The sequence below is a fragment of the Tiliqua scincoides genome, chromosome 1 (genome assembly GCF_035046505.1).
Source record: "Tiliqua scincoides isolate rTilSci1 chromosome 1, rTilSci1.hap2, whole genome shotgun sequence".
Classification (NCBI taxonomy): Eukaryota; Metazoa; Chordata; class Lepidosauria; order Squamata; family Scincidae; genus Tiliqua; species Tiliqua scincoides.
The window spans coordinates 124258533-124275171 of NC_089821.1; the positions used below are offsets into that span (position 1 = coordinate 124258533).

Genomic DNA, 16639 nt, shown 5'->3' on the forward strand with positions numbered 1-16639 from the left:
GCTGCACGAACTGGACGCGCAGGCTTCGGCTTGGAGCGGTGGGGGGTGCAAAGACGGCGGCACTTTCCTTTCTCCTCCTTCTCCAAGGTCGTCCGCAGCGCTAGGCAAGGCGCTGCGGCGGCGGCGGCCCCTTTAAGAGCCGGGCAGGGTGGAAGCGGCTGCGGGGATACAAAACAACTCCAAGCCCTGCGGAGCGGCTTCTTCCTTCCTGGGATTCCAGAAGGGGGGGGAGGGAAGGAGAGACCCGGGCAGCAGCCGCCGCCTGAGCGTGTCTCTGTGCGCGCGCGGGGAGCGGCAGCCGGGGCGGGAACAGCGCAGAGCGCAGCAGCAGAGCCTGCCCTGCCCGGGCTCTCGCTGCCTCCCCAGGCTCGGCCTGCGCTTTTCCCTGGAGAGCAGGCGCTTCCTCTTTCCCCCTTTCTGCTGCCGGGGAACAGCCTGCAGAGGAGGAGGTCTGCGAGGAGTGGTGACGAAAGATCCGCCCCCTTCCCATTCCCCGGCCCTTCTTGCCTGCCTGCTTCCCCCCCTTCCCGCCTCCCCCTGCCTCTCTCTCTGGCTCCAGTCTGGGGGTGAGAACATGAGGCCGCCTCTTCTCCCCCCCCTCCATTGGTGTGCCTGGCTGGGCTTAGGCAGCTACCTTTCCTAGAGTAGACCCAGCCCTGCTGACTCTTCCCTTCCTCCTCCTCCTGCTTGGCAAACTTGTGTGTGACCTTTGTTACCGTTTTGCTTGCCTCCAAGCCAGGGGCTGAGGGGTTTCATGCCTGCCTGCAGAGCCCAGGCCTGCTTCCCTCTCTCATGAAGCATTTCTGGTCCTCTTTCTCCTGCCCTCCCCCTTGTTGCTTGTCCTTCAGCCCTCCTCCCTCCTGAGACATAACCACCTGCTGCTGCTGTCCTCCCCCCTCCACCACCAGCCCCCCACCACCACTGTGGGGCTTGGGGTTGGTTTGGGCTTGGGGTTGGTGCTGTCCTCCCCCCTCCATCACCACTGTGGGGCTTGGGGTTGGTTTGATAGCTTTGCTGCCCTGGTGAAGGATTAATTTTCTCCAGTCCCCTTTCTGGCAAGGCTGCTCATCTTTTTAAAAAAAAATTTGAGTCATGACTGCTCTTTAAAACAGCCCCCAGCCAGGTTTGTTTTCATCTGGAGGAGATGAAAGTGACGGTTTGTTTTGGCAAGACTGCGATAGTGGTTCCCTGTAAGGATGGACAGATCCGGGTCAGAGACATCACCCAGCAGGCTCTGCAGAGATACCTGAGAACCAAAGAGAAGGTAAGGACTGTACGCTTCACCAATTACACTGCAAGGGAGTTGCAAAGTGGAGTAACTCCTCTGTGCAAGGTGTTTGGGCCATGCAGCCTTGGTTATGGCATGCAGTATCTGTTTTGGAAGAGAAACATATTGTGAGTGGCTGAATGGCCTTTTCATGTTGAGGAGGAATAGCAGAATGCTGTCAAAAAGAACATTGCCGAGGAAGCTGACAGAAAGGGTTGATGATGTTTGTTGTCGGCCTCCCCTGCAAAATGTTTGCCTATTAATAAACATGTTGTGGGTATTTAAGGAAAGAACTGATGCTGTCTGTATTGTATGTGGCTGGTATACCTCATGAAAGATGTGTGTGTTGTTGTACACAACAGTATCAAACTTGGAACTAGTGGGCTGATGTGATCCAGATGTGATGGGAGGTATTGCTCAATCAGTATTGGCAATTGGATATAATAACTCCTGGAGGGTTCTGGACAATACTGTCAAATACTATGATATTAATTGTTAAAATTACGGTTCTTAAATGTATGGTGTTTTTTTTAACTTAAAGTGCTTTATTTTAATCTATATACACTTTGAAATTTTTCTGTGCCACAAACTTACTGGTAAAACTTACGTTAACTAAGTTATTTTCTTTATTTTTAAACCAAAGATCAGAGGTGGTCAGAGTTTCTAAACTGAGAAGCGATACATTTATATGTATGAAAGACCCAAGAGGGGCACTGCTTCACTCATGTGACATAGTCACAACATGCTAGGGCTGGAGCATCAGTAATCATGGAGAGGTGGTTGCCAAGGAAGTGCCACTCAAAGTAACTTTCCTGTGGTGAGTGATCTCTGACTGGCCTGTACTGCTTAAAAGCAAACATCTTGTAGTGTTTGGCCCTTATATGTTGAGCTTCCATAGTACTGGGCTGTATTTCTCATAGCTACTGAAGGATGCACATAGAAGAAACTCAAAATGTGATGGCTAAGGACCATGTGCCTTTAAAGGTTATAGGCTGGGCAGAGATTTTGCACCATGGCAATGCTGTTCTGTTGTACATGGCAGAACAGCCCTATGCTTGTTTCCCCCACCCACCTCCATTCTTAGAGATTCTTTACCTGGAAACTACAAATGGATGTTGTTGTTGGCTCCCCTATCTCCTATCATATTAACATACTGTGTGATGTGAAGGCGGGTAAGGTAGGATGAACAAACCACTCAAAAATCTCTGGCACACTTGCACTAGGATCATCTTTAACTTTTGCTCTCTTTCCTGAACTAGGAATTGCCTGATGTGGTTTCTGGGTTATGTTTGTATGGTTGGTTGGCAACCTTCAGTCTCGAAAGACTATGGTATAAGCCTACAGATGCCCTGTTATCCATTTTGTGCAAAAGTGGCCACTGCACTGTGGGTTACTAGTTTTGTTCAGTAGGGAGGCCTTGTCATTAGGAAGAGTCTATAGGTCAGTGATGGACACAGCATATGGTTTAATGAGCATTCCTGGTTCAATTTCATAGCATTTCTAGTTCAAGCTGTGGTCTGCAGCTTGTCAAAGAGCTAGAACCATTTCAAAACCTACCAGCAACATGGGGTCCACATCCAGGATCCCAGCAGGCAAGAAAGATAAGAACATAAGAACAGCCCCACTGGATCAGGCCATAGGCCCATCTAGTCCAGCTTCCTGTATCTCACAGAGACCCACCAAATGCCCCAGGGAGCACACCAGATAACAAGAGACCTGCATCCTGGTTTCCTCCCTTGCACTGGCATTCTGACATAGCCCATTTCTAAAATCAGGAGGTTGCACATACACATCATGGCTAGTAACCCATAATGGATTTTTCCTCCAGAAACTTGTCCAATCCCCTTATAAAGGCATCCAGGCCAGATGCCGTCACCACATCCTGTTCCACAGACCGACCACACGCTGAGTAAAGAAATATTTTCTTTTGTCTGTCCTAATCCTCCCAACACTCAATTTTAATAATAATAATAATAATAATAATAATACAGGTATTTATATACCGCCTTTCATGGTCGTCAGATTTTTCCCCAGATTTTATTTCAAGGCGGTTTAAATAGGCAGGCTGTAGTAAATCCCTATAGGGATTTTTACAATTGAACGAAGGTTCTATCTTTCAAGAACCACAACGTTCAGATGTTTCTTTCTGATCTGGTTTCACATTCTGGCCTCCATCCTCCCACGCTCAGAGCAGATGGAATAACTTGGCTCAGCTTGTCAGCTGCTTCAAGGTTGCATGGTGCCGGTGGCCTCGAACTGGCGACCTGTGGATGTTATCTTCAGGCAAACGGAGGCTCTACCCTCTAGACCAGACCTCCTGCCAATTTTAGTGGATGTCCCCTGGTTCTTCTGTCATGTGAGAGAGTAACGAGCATCTCTCTATCAACTTTATCCTTCCCATGCATAATTTTGTATGTCTCAATCAAGTGACCACAGTTCCTTTTCTTTAGCTAATTGGGTTACCCAATTTGTATGTGCTGCTTCTGTATCATTCAGCCAGTTCTTTCCTTCCAGACCAGTTGGATGGAGAGGATGGGCAGAGACATTGTTCCTGCTAAGCTGCACAGCTTGGAGCTTGGCTGAACTGGAAGTTGGTGATGACATATGTCATTGTTGGAAGATGCTCCACCCTGCTGTGCAGCAAGCAAAGGGGTCCGCACAGTGATGTGGACCTCTTACAGGGAACGTTGGGCAGTTGAACATCCAACAGTGGCACGGCTTCATTGTGCTCAATGTTGAAAGGGGGGGGGAGAGAACGAGGAAGTAGCAGAGAAGAGCAAGTAAATGAATGGGAGACTGAAGGGACCTGCTGGCAATCAAACTTGGCCAAGCAGCCCTTCATATCTAAAATCTCTGACTCATCTTAAACTCATCTTGAACCTCTAACCCTGGCTGCTGTTCAGTCCTGAGCCCCCAGACAAAAGGAAGTCGATAGCACTGCTACAAGACTCTTGAAGTCAGAATGTGACCCACTTCTTGGTCCTGGCCCATCTGTTGAAGACCTCTGAGCTAAAGGATCTTTTGTATTGGAACTAAGAAAGCCCTCTGTTCAAGCTACTAGAAAGTCACTGCCTGTTATGAGCGACACCATTCAGCAGATGAATCTGACAATGCCATGTTTTCAACTTATAGCTACACTTATATAATAAGCAGCATGGACTTAAACTAGAAACAAATCCTTGAATGGGAAAACTGTAAATATGCATATGTAAAATCAGAAACTTATGTCTGCTGCCTTGTCTCCAACTGGCATTGCCTGTATATGAGTTTCCTGTTTTGATTTTTCTATATGGAACATTTTCTTTTTATTCTTTCACATGACATGTGATCACAGTTTAGGAGTGTGGACTTTGCTGCTAGACATGAATCAAACTGAGCTACACTAAATGTGGTAGAAGGATATAGGAAGTTAAAGTGGGATAGTGGCAAATGTCTATTTTGGGCATTCTACAATTGTTTTTATTGCTCTTGAAACTGTAAAACCGTGGCACAGGTGTGTCATGTGACAGGGAGCTGATAATGCTGTTTTGCCTGTTCTACCCTATTTGAGAAATAGCCCTAGGAAATGTTCTTTTTCTGTTGACATGATACCTTGCATTTTATGCTAATTAATATACATAAATGTTGCCACACAAAACCATGAATTATTTGCATAAGGAACGTTACATTGCAGTGGTTGTGACTACAGTTCTTCAAATAGCTTCTAGCGAAAGAGTTTAAACTCTCTGAACCTATCCTGCAGTTGTTATATGAATGGTATGTCTATGGTTTTTAATGAACAATCTATGAAAGAAGTATAAGGGGATTGATAAAACTTGTCTGGCATCTTTTTGCACTGTCATAAATAAAATCTACAAAGTTGTTTCTTGCTAGATGGTTCTGAAGTTTTAGGCCCTGTCTTGTTAAGTATACTTTTTACTTGCTGGGAACTAATATCAACTTCACAAGAATTCAAAATGAGGCATGTGGGAAGCTTCCTTTGGATAATTAAACTTTAATCTTAAGCAGCAGTTTCAGGGAAGAAAATATGAGAATTCCACTCCTGCTTTTGATAAATGTGTTTGAGTTATTGCTATACAGCATCCAAAGTGCCTGGCTATTTGTTTAAGCCTAAATTGACGTTGTTTGCTAATTGCTAAAGTAAAGCAATCAAATCTCCTCAGTTTGTTTCATAAGGAAACAAGTTATGGAATTCAAAATAAACATTCCCCAGACTTGAAAAAAGTCAGGTCAAACTACTAGTTTGAGATGTTCTTCACACTGTTTGCTCAGGATAATACAAATTCCCCTCTTTTGTAAGTTCTGTGCATAAACAAAAATTTTACAATAGAAAATGAATCTTTAAAAGATTCATCATAGTACTTCTCATCATATAAAGAGGACACATTAGCTAGACCACACTGGGACATGGTTTAAACAAGAGTTTTCTATTATTGGGCCATATCTGGTCCTCAAAGCATATTTTCTGGCTTGTGGTAGCTTTGTCAAATTTAAATCAAGGTGTAATAAATAGTTTGCAGTCTGTAAGAGATCAAAACAGCAGCACTGGGATGGGACTCAGTGGCAATGTTCAGGCTTTTTTGGTGTGAAGATACACTTTTGGCCCAGGATCACAATCCGGAGAAGAAAGTGATCCCTGATAATGTAGATGCTGGCCATCCTTGGTCTAAATCAGCGGGCACCAAACCCTGGCCCGTGGACCAGATTCAGCACCCGTTGCAATCCTTCCTGTGGGTGAACAGAGCTTACCATTCCACCTGGAGCCTCTTCTCTGCACCTCTGATTACCCTCAACCTTTGCGCCAGCCAGCCACTTCTAGATTCTATCATCACATAGCAGTCTTTACACCTGGATTTCTGGGCAGATGTAGCTGGCTGGTGCAAAGGTTGCAGGTGATCAGAGACATGAAGAAGAGGCTCCTTTACAGAACACTAAGTTTTGTTCACGCTGAGGAAGGATTTTCCAGTGTGCAGTGGTTTCCAGCTTGGTGACCGCTGTCTAAATGGTCATTATAGGTAACTTTAAGCAGATAATACCAGTGTTTGTAATTTGGTGAAGGGGAAAGTGTGTTCTCCTTTGATGCTTTATTTATAGAATGTATATCTCGCCTTTTTACCCCATTAAAGTCACTCAAGGTGCCTTCACCATGTCACATTTAAATATCTTCATTGCTTTTAGGGTTAATGTTAGAGTGGGATACTCATTGCTAGCTTGATGACTTTTCTCACAGTTATTGGTCAGTTTGTACAGTTGAATATATGAAACATTGACTGGTTCTGCACTGCTTTACAACCCCATCTGATCACAGGTGAGATTGGAGTGAGAAGACAGCCTTTTATAGGAGGGAAGCACTGAGCAAGCTGCAGCCTTTTCTTAACTAGCAAACCTCACTCAAAGAAAGTAAAAGGAACTTTGTTTAACCCTTCAGTTAATATACAATAAAATTAGGTGACAGTTTCAAGTGCAAGGCATGCATTTTAAACAAAATGAAAGAATAGGACTGTATGGAGTCAAGATGTGCACTAGGAAAGAGTCACATGAAAGTAAAAGCACATGAACAGTGGTTTATGTATTGCTTCACTGCCATCAGCTAAACAAATGGCAGCATATGAGGGTTGGAAGGGTCATGAGTTTACTTCCTATCTAGTCAAGATTCTGGCCAGGACCCCAAGTGCTATAGGTACTGCTCTGTTCATCCTTAGGAATTTCTCAATGCTGCTCCATGGGAGATAGCCTCCAGAGTATTGCTCCATGAGACCTTTGTGCGAGAAGAAAATAACTTCCCACAATGACTTCTGGAAGTGCTTTCCTCACCCACATGGGCTGTGTAGTGTTTGAATCCCAGGCAATAATTCGTGTTAACAAACTGGGTTATAAGGAGAGCCAGGGAGGAGCTTTTCACTATAGCCCACTGCTCTGTTGGTCCATATAAGTGTATGGAAGATGTCTTAGGGGAGCACTGTAAGAAGTGCAATAGGGGAAAAAAGCAGTATTAGGTGCTTGGAGCATGCCCTAGCTAAGTATGTGAAGTTAGTATGTGAAGTTCAGTGGGGAAGGCTTTTTAAAATGATCACAGTGCGATAAAGATAGTTGGAAAAAGGTATATACATTTTAAGATAAGTGGATATATGTCTAATATATTAGTTGGTGCAGCATAGTGGCTAAAAGATTGGGTTGTAAATTAGGTTTCCCCAGTTCAAAACTTGTCTCAACCATGAATTTGAATAGGTGACTTGAAGCCCAATCCTGGGCTCGATGAGCTGGCTTACTGCTGGCGTGCAGTGTCGCAAACAGTAAAGCACATTTCTGAGGCCTGAAGCTGAGCCAATGCCCGTGCTAGCTCAGTGCTGGGCGCTCAGTGTGGGCGCCCAGCCTCTGCTGCTTGGCAGCAGATTGCCTAGCCGAGGTAAGGTAAGCAGGGGTGGGGAGGAGGCATTCCAGGGAGGGGGGAGGAGGTATAATGGGAAGGCGGGGGGGGAGGGAGCAGGGAGGGAGGGAGGGAGGTGGGACCCATGGAGCTCTGCTCCACCAGATCATGAGCATTCGTGTGGGGCTCACTGCCCAACACGAATGCTCTTCCCTCACCACCAACCTTTTGGACGGCGGTGAATTGAGTAACCCCACTGCAGGGCTACTTCCCTTACCCGGGGTAAGGGAACAAAATCCCCAGGATTAAAGTCCCCTTCTCCCAAGTTGCCGCCTGTGGCTGCCCGAGGTGTGCAGGATGTGGTGGCTGCTGTTTTCGGTGCTGCTGCAGCCGCGCACCACAAGAGCTCAGGATTGGGCTGTTAGCCACTTCCTGCTCTCCAATTATGGTGTGTGGATATTATTTGCCTTACTACAGGGTTCCTGTACGGACAGTACCAAGTTATGCTGTATCTTGGTGTATCTGAGAATGCTAAACAAATGCTTATTTTTTACACACACCTTTCTGCTCTAATTCATACAGCTGTACTGCAGTTGTTTCAAGGCTGTAGAACAACTTTCCTGATGAAGTTTAAAGCTTCTCTGCTTTGAAGAGGTGGCAAAGTCTAGTACTTCTGGACAGCATATGGCTGCTAAGTCCACAGTGTTTCTTGAGTTGCTGCTCCTGGTGATTGTGTTGTACTTACTGAGGAGTGCTTTTACTGTTTTTATTTTATTGCAGGTTTTATTCTTTTGTTTGTTGGAAGCTCTCTATGCCACAAGCATAGAGAAGAATATAAGTAAATCTCTTGATGGATATTCAACCTTTGTTTTGTGTAGTCATGGTTATGTTAAGTTCAGTTCTTTGCTTAAGTCTTGAAGATTCTCTTGTCTTTAAAGCCCTTACCTGTAACCATCTAAATTTCTAAACGATTGGAAATTTCATGTTCATGAGTTAGAGTGTGTGCAGGAGAAAAATGAGGGTTGCTACACAACCTGTAATCCAATTAGCAAAATGTCACGCATCCAGCTGAGTTAATGCTGCATGGATGTAGTTTATAACTGATTTTGTAAGCATTTAAAGAAAACTGAGGTGATTAGCAGTAGTTAACATAATTTTTTTAAAAGGAAAAATGCCAAAATCTTCTTTTGGGGAATAACTGGTTTGTTGGTGGGAATGCAAAGTGGTTAGTTGTTGAGCAAACAAGTTTATCAGCAACTGGTGTCCTGACTCCATCCTAAGTGCATACTTTCCAAAACATTTAAATAATGATATGGGTGAAGAGTTCATGCAAAATTAGGAGAACCTGAATGCTAGAGAAATGACCTGTATGATTTCAGAATTGTGCTAAGTATGATTAAAACATAGAAGTAAACTACAAGAAATGTTTATTTCAGGGATTTATATCTTGCGCTTTGACTGAATGGTTATCAAGGTGTCTTATAATAGGAATATAGGGAAGCTGCCTAAGTCAACACCATATTGCCAACACTGGCTATCAAACAGGAATCTTTCTCTACACTTCCTGGAGATGCCTGCCAGGGATCTTACACATTCAAAGCATGTGCTTTTCCACTGGGTTGTGACTGACCCATCATAAAGTGGCTTATAGGGAATTGCAGAAATAAAAATTTAAAAACCAGCCTTCCTTCTCTCCCGCAAATGCAATTCAGGAGTTCCTTGACTAATGGTGGAGTCTAGAGGATGCTGAAACTTCAGTTCTCAGACAGCTGTGACTTGTAGCAGAGTAATCTTTTCTGGCTAGGGGAAGGGGAGTGGCATCCCTGCTGCTGTCCTTTCCTTGGCTAAAGGCTGGAGCTGGACTTCCCAGCCACTTTTCTCTTCCTGCAGTATTCTCCCTGGGAAGCAGAGGGGGAAAATTACAAATTGGTTTTTTTCGCTAGTGGTGTGGTGGAAGACTGCAATCCATTCCCTACAGTGGCTTCCCTAGGAGCTAGATGAGGCAATAATGGAAGGAGATCTCTGTATGTGTTCCTTTTGCAGGAAGATGAGCATAGGGACCAAATCTGTGCTACTGCTTTTCTTGGATCTGAAAGAGTAAGGGAAAACAGCAGTGGAGAGAGCAAATGCTGCTGGCCTCTTCCATGTCGGGCAGTGAACATGGCACTGTGGCTTAAAAAGAAAAAAAGCAAGGACTATGTCCGCCTTCCCCCCCACGGTGACTTGGAGGCATCAACTGCTGTATGAAGGAGGAGGAGAAAGGGAGAGAGAAATTTTTTTTTGTTGGCCATTGTGCTGTTCAAATTAACTGATACGAGCTGCCTTGGTGAGGAACTTCTTTGGAGGCTAAAAGATGGGATAAGAATCTCCTAAATAAGTAGTTACCAAACTGGTGGGTTGTGACCCACCAGCCACAGAAGCACTTGTTCCTTTAAGGGGCGGGGAGGGGGGAAGGCAGCAATGCTATCCCCAGGATTGTACTGCTGCTGGGGCGGAGCGGGGAGGGTTTTTGTACAAACTTAAGGATGGCTGGCCTCTGTGGGGGGGAGGGTGTGGGAAGCCCCACAGATGCCTCTGCAGGGGTCCCCAAAGCTCCAAAACAGTTTTAAAAAATACAATTGAAAACAGGAAGTGGTTTTCAGTTGTTTTTTAAAAACTGTTTTGGAGCTTTGGGGACCCCTGCAGAGGCATCTGTGGGGCTTCCCGCACCCTCCTAGAGGCCACTAGTCCCTTAGGAAAGTTTTAGAAAGTCCCCCTTGCAGCAGTGTGATCCTGGGGATTATGTTGCTGCCATAGCTCCTCCCCTGCACACACTTACAGTGCTCCCAACTCCCTTGTAGGAGTTTGGGAAGCACTGTCCTAAAGGAAGCAGCACTGTCCTAAAGCAGCCCTTAAGGAAGAGGCTTAAGAGCTATGAGGAAAACCTGGCAGCAACAAATTGTGGCACACTGCCTTGAGCTGTATGTACAGTTGGCAGCTGCATTTGATTGGCAGCACATGTGTTGTGGCTGTGCCCTAGGCATGCGTTACTCCATTTGAACATGCTGGCTATGAAGTCACAAGCAAAGACTTACTGTTTTTCACATTCTGTTCTTGACAAGACTGCATTCATGTCACATAATTGTACATGCAGAGTTAGATCCAGCTTTTGTTCCAACAGTCTGTACATTGAACGTTTACTCTTTTTTTTAACAGATACAAAAAGAAGGTTTTAAAATTTATTTTTTGCCCAGACTCAGAATGATCCTCTTCTTAAAACAAAGATTACAATATTGCTTGCTTGGCAATAAGTTCCACTCAACTCAGATTTATTTCTAAATACACATCATAGGAAGGTTGCAAATTGTAGGCTGCCTATGAGCCAAAACCTTCATCTTCTCCAATTGGTATAGATAGAAGAAAGCTTTTTAACTCCAGTTGAACTCTTAATTGCTGACTTTGAGAGAGCTGAAACTGCCTGAGATGTATGTTCTGTGTGCCACCCACAGGCATTTCCTCTAATATGGTCCCCTCTCTCAAATCAAGTTTTCCAAACCCTGAAGTGAGGAGGAGGAAAGGAAACAGACATGAGTCTTCTGCCCTGTAAAGTATTCTGAATCATTCTAGCCAGTTTAGTCTGGTTCACCTCAGACTTTGAGTTTGAAAGAGTGGTTTCCAAGGAGTAGTCCAAGCATAGTATGATAAATTTTCAGACAAGGAAGTAAAATTATTGCTGGTAACAAATGGGTCTCAACTCTTTGAGACTTCAGATGGCTAGGCATTGTAATTCCTTGCTTAGCCTTAAGACAGTTTCTTTTAATTTTCCTGGGGAACAGCATTTGTAGCATCTGTGTGTTTATATTGGCAGTAACTATATGCTGAGCTCTTAGATACTCCAACATGTTCTAAACTATACTCTCTCATATCTATCTAAATATTAATTTATCCTTTATATAAATCAGCATTCATTAACAATCCCCTAATTTGCCTTTGGTGCACCAATATGTTTTTTGAATAGCAAGTCTTAATTAAGCTACATAACATTCAAATTTCTTCAGCATGTCAAGCATATTAATAAGCTCAAGTATCACTTCATATATCACAACTCTCACAATAATGCGGGAATGTGGTTGATTCCTTGCCAAGTTTAGGAGAGAATCCTTTTCATAGTATGAATCACAGCAGTAATCCCTTATCTATAGTTGAAAGAGGAAACTTCATTCAGTGTTACTAAATGGGGGAAGAAAAATACACAACATGTGCTTTGTAATGTATTGATGTACATGTAATGTATTGATGTAATGTAATGTATTGATTTTTAGAGAACACAAGATAATCACATGGATGCTGAACTCAGAATTTCGGCATCCATGAGATTATCTTGTGTTCTTGTGTCATAGCATTTGCTAAATCACAGATGTTTCCTTTTGTGGCCCAAGGTTTTTTTTCCAATAACTGTAATGTTTTTCCCTAATTCTTGCTGACGTGTGTGTGCTTTAAACTTGGTGTCAAGCTTTAAACTTTTTAGACCCTTAACTGCTTCCAAGGTAATAGAAATAAGGTAATATAAAAGCATGGCTGTCTCCTTCTGCATGGTGTTGCCAGACATGCTGTTAAGTCCATGCATATGTGAAAGACTGCACATCTGTAGGGACCTTTTGCAATTGACTCATAACACCCCAGTGGAAATTGGCATTATAGACAGGGACAGGAGAGACAGATATAGGTGCAAAACACAATAAACAATGTTTGCTCAGTGGATAAATGTACAGTACAGTACAATCAAAGGGAGGAATGCTTCTTTGTATCTGCTGTGATGGTATCTCAGGAATGTGGAGTAACACAGGACAAGCAAGACTGGGTAGTCAAAATTTCTCATGCTCCCGCTTAAGGAGAGTCCAAGAAAGGCATGAGCAATAGAGTGACAGGTAAATCTAGCAGGTGCTAAGTGGTAGCTTGTTCAGTTTTAGGAGGGGGAAGGGAGTCAAGGATTCTTTCCTCCAGGCCCAGGGCAAGGTTCAAAAGGGGATCTTATTGGGGAAGCTCAGCAAATGCTAAGCAATGGCCATGTCTGGTTCCACGGGGGAGGCATAATGAAAAAGAATGGAATTGGAACTGAGCAGTGGCATCCCAGAGCCTCCTGGCACCCAGGTGGTGCAGTGTTGTGGAAAGTCACCCTGCTTCATCACATCATAGCTATGCCTGCTCATAACACCCCCCTCCAGGTTCCAGAAAGGTTCTGTTTTGGAGCCAGATGGAGATGTAGGAGGGTGGATGATCCCACTTGCCACTGTAAGCAATGAGCACTATGCAACCCCCCCCCCCCAGAGAGCCAGGAAATACCCGGAGTGCTGCAGAGGAAGGTGCATAGCCTCAGCTGCCCCCTGTGAACCATTGCATCCAGCTACCTCCCCCTCCCCAGTGACTCACTTTGTCTACAACTAGAACTGAGCAAGTAGGTTAGTTACCTCTCCTGTATTCCTAGGGTGGACCACAGATTTTGGGTTTGTTAATGAAATGTGTGTCACACAGCACAAGTGGGTAATTCTTGTACATAGCAAGTTAGGCAGAAGGAGAATGCACATTTTGGGGTTCTGTGACATTGTCTCATGTTTCTGGCTATAGACTAACATGGAATCTTGTGGGATGAGCTAATTAGTGACTACCTCTGATAGTTTTTCGTTGTCCTTCTCTGGCCTTCTTGGATGGAGATAGTGGGTTTGTTTATGTTTAATACATTTTTACCCCACCTTTCCCCCAAAGCTGTGGGCTCCCAAGGTGGTTTACATAAAATCAATTATAAACTAATATAAAAACAATGCAGCTATAAAACAGCAAAAATGTGGAGACAGCAGTAAAAGAGCTGTAAAAGCATCGCCAGTAGATAAAAATATAAAATATAGCAACATAAAAATTAAGCAGCACTACTAAATGTTTCCTTTTTGTGTCATTCTGTTGGAGAGATGTGCCTTACTGTTCTTGGATTGTGTGTGAGATCTGTTAGTACAGTTGACAGAGGGCTCTGATTGAATGGCACTGGGGTTGGTGAGGGATAGCTAGGACCCAAGGCACTTTGTTTTGTGACTTATATGGTCATGTTTGTCTCAAGGGCAGGGGCTCCCAGAATTGTGGCATTGTTTTGTGGGCTTGAATAGTATGACAGGAGTAAAGTGTACTTTTTGTAGAATCTTACTGAGCTGAGTTTGTGATAATTGAAGACAATTCATATAACCCAAGCTTTGCCTTTTTTTATCAGGGTCTTGAGGGCCTTTGCATCAGCCTAGACAAGAAAAAAATGAATCTGGCCTAGTCACATAGGGTACATTCCTAACCAACTTTCCAGCACTGGCATAGCTGTGCCTTGGAGCATGTGCTGCATCCTGCAGTTGGGGGGCACTCATGGAAGTCTACTCAAAGTAAGGGAATGTTTTTGTTGCTTTTGATGGCCATTTGACAAAGGTAGACTTCCAATTCATTTTATTATTTTTAAACATTTGTATCCTATCTTTTTTACCTCTAAGGAGACCTTTAGATACTTTTTTATTTCATTCAAGGTTAAAATGTACAAGTTTGGTATACTTCTGTGTGCATTACTTAAAACTGAAATTGGTTTTCCATCAAAAGTTATGTCAAGGGTGGGAGGAATGGTTAAAGATTCTTCTGAGATAATTATTGAAAGAACAATGCAGTACTAAGCATAAGTTGATTGTGTATTTTCTATGTCCCAATTGGAATGTAAGGTATGTGTACAGGCTTATTTATTTTATTTAACAGATTTATACCCCGGCTTTCCACCCCACTTAAGGGCCCTCAAGGTGGTATATACACACCAGTTGTTTAAGACCAGTTCATTCTTGTGAACATGTGCATGCACACAGAGCCAACTCACTGTCTTCTCCAATAGGTTTGAATCCTACCAACTATGCCAATTTGTCCAAAATATTGTCTCCCAATGCCCGCTTTTTGGCTGATTAGCACCTCCTTTTTCAAGAACAGCAGCTGTGGTGTGCAAAGGAATGTCTACATAACTCCTTATCAATTTGTGCAATTAACAGAATTTATTGCTACCAACACACTCCCTGCAGTTCCTTTTGTTCAGAGGCTCTCCCCTCTCCAAAACTCCACTTAATTTAGTGGGTAAAGGTCTGAAGCCTCCAGTCCAAGTCCAATCCAACTTCAAAGGCACATTCCAATCCTACAGCTTCTTTTTGTCCTCTTCCTTAGGTGAGTCCAACACAGCAGAGTCCCTCCACTGTGTCTGAGTCCTCCAGCATGGTCCTGGCAGTCCCCTTCTCCCTGTGTCCTCCAGCAGAGTCCTGGCAGTCCCTTTCTTCTGGTGTGGATGTCAGTCTGTCCGTCTCCTGTAGATCTGGGTCCTTGCTCCTTCTGAAGTTGCCTTTGATTCCTGTATGTCCCATTGTCCAAGATACAGCTCAGCTGTGAGCTGCTTCATTAGTCCATGTCCATACAAAGTCCCATCAAGATCAAATGAAGCTCAGATGTCCATCAAAGTCTCCATTGGCCTTGATTGATTACAGCTGTGGAGCCAGCCCTGCCCTTCCCAGAGCTATCAACCAGCTGTCAAAACATGGGAATCTCTGTCAACACCACATCATCCACCCGATCTTCTGATCTTTTGTTACACTTACCCACCATTCTTTTTCTGTCTTTGGGATGTAAAGTGGCAAAATTATACTTTAGAATACAGAGAGGGTAAAATAGTTTGCTGTGTTGTGTTCTTCATTGTGACCCTGACAGTGTTTTTTAAAAAATGGTTTTGAAATTAGTATTTTGCTAAATGAAATCTTAGATCAACTCTCGCTTTCCATATTTTAAAGGTTAGATAATACAAATAGTCTCTTGTTTTCAGTTGGTTGCATGCTTGATGTGTTCCCTCTTCTTTTCTGGGTTGTGACATAATCTTTGTGCCAGCTTTAGATTGATTGGAACATCAAATAGAGAAGTCGAGAACAATGGGCATCACATTGATAATATGGTAAAAGCTATTTTGTAAAGTAGTTGTTAAGATTCATTAGAAAATTAAACAATAGGGGGCAGTTGGATGGTTGCCTTTTAGAATAATAACTCTGTGTCACTTTTCTGAAGAATGAAAATCCTGGTTCTGTTATGATAGACAACTGGCATTCTGAAAATGTCACCATGTTAATGGACTTTAATTCAATCCCATATTGAGAATGAATTAAGATTTACTGGTTGCTAAAAACCTCATGTTTGTGAAATCATATGCTTAATGACACTAATCATTTGAGAAGTTTTCAAAGCAACGTTTCTTATTTTGTATAGATTGCAGAGTTATATTTGATCAATCCTTGGCTTATCTCTCCACTTCAATAGGAGGTGTACAGTGAATGAGAAACTTAGAAAAACAGAGTGGGAAGCAGCATACATGCCTAACTAAAAGTACATGAGATCCCCTAACTTACAAATTGGTTGTGCTCTAAAAATTCATTTGTAAGTTGGTCATTTGGAACACAAAATTCATTTGCAATCTTGTTAGGTTCCTGTGGAAGCCCACAAAATAACACATAACCCAGCTCTTCTCTTTCCTTTGTTGGTTCCCCAGTCTGTTGCTGCCTCTGTCTCCCCTCCTCTGGTTTTCCTCTCTCCTTCTCTGGGTTTAGTTCTCTCTCTCCATTTCTTCTGCTTTCTTCTCCTGCTCACCAGATCAGATCTGTAACCCTCAAAAGCTGGTGCTTAATGACATCACAAGTTCCCATGGATCTCTGTTGAATGTGTGCATTCTTGTTTGCTTGTGTAGGTAATGGTGACAGTGATGGTTGTTTATTACTTGCGCTTCATTTATAAGTGTAGATGTTTTGTAAGTCAAATGTTTGTAACTTGGCATTCCTGTGGTTTAAAATTAATGTGTTCAGGGTCTGTTAGTGAGTTGAGGGCTTTTGTCCTTCCAGGCCTGCCCTCTCTAATGATGCATGGTGATTCTATAGCCTTTAGGGATTTCTGTCGACGCTTGAAGAATCATTAACACAGGTATTTAAACTCACAGT

The 16639-nt window shown here is 43.4% G+C and overlaps 1 protein-coding gene across 2 annotated transcripts in view; it reads left to right on the plus strand.

Annotated features, from left to right (window-relative positions):
• Nucleotides 1–244: 244 nt before the first annotated feature.
• Nucleotides 245–16639, plus strand: part of PARD3B (par-3 family cell polarity regulator beta) — a 540299-nt gene continuing 523904 nt past the window's right edge. The window contains exons 1-2 of one of the 2 annotated variants that reach the window (XM_066623172.1): nt 245–449; nt 1113–1264. In XM_066623172.1, the coding sequence (XP_066479269.1) occupies nt 1145–1264 (120 nt within the window). In that variant the 5' untranslated portion in view covers nt 245–449; nt 1113–1144. Of the gene's footprint in view, nt 1265–16639 lie in introns of both variants that reach the window. The other variant, XM_066623090.1, reaches the window with a different exon arrangement.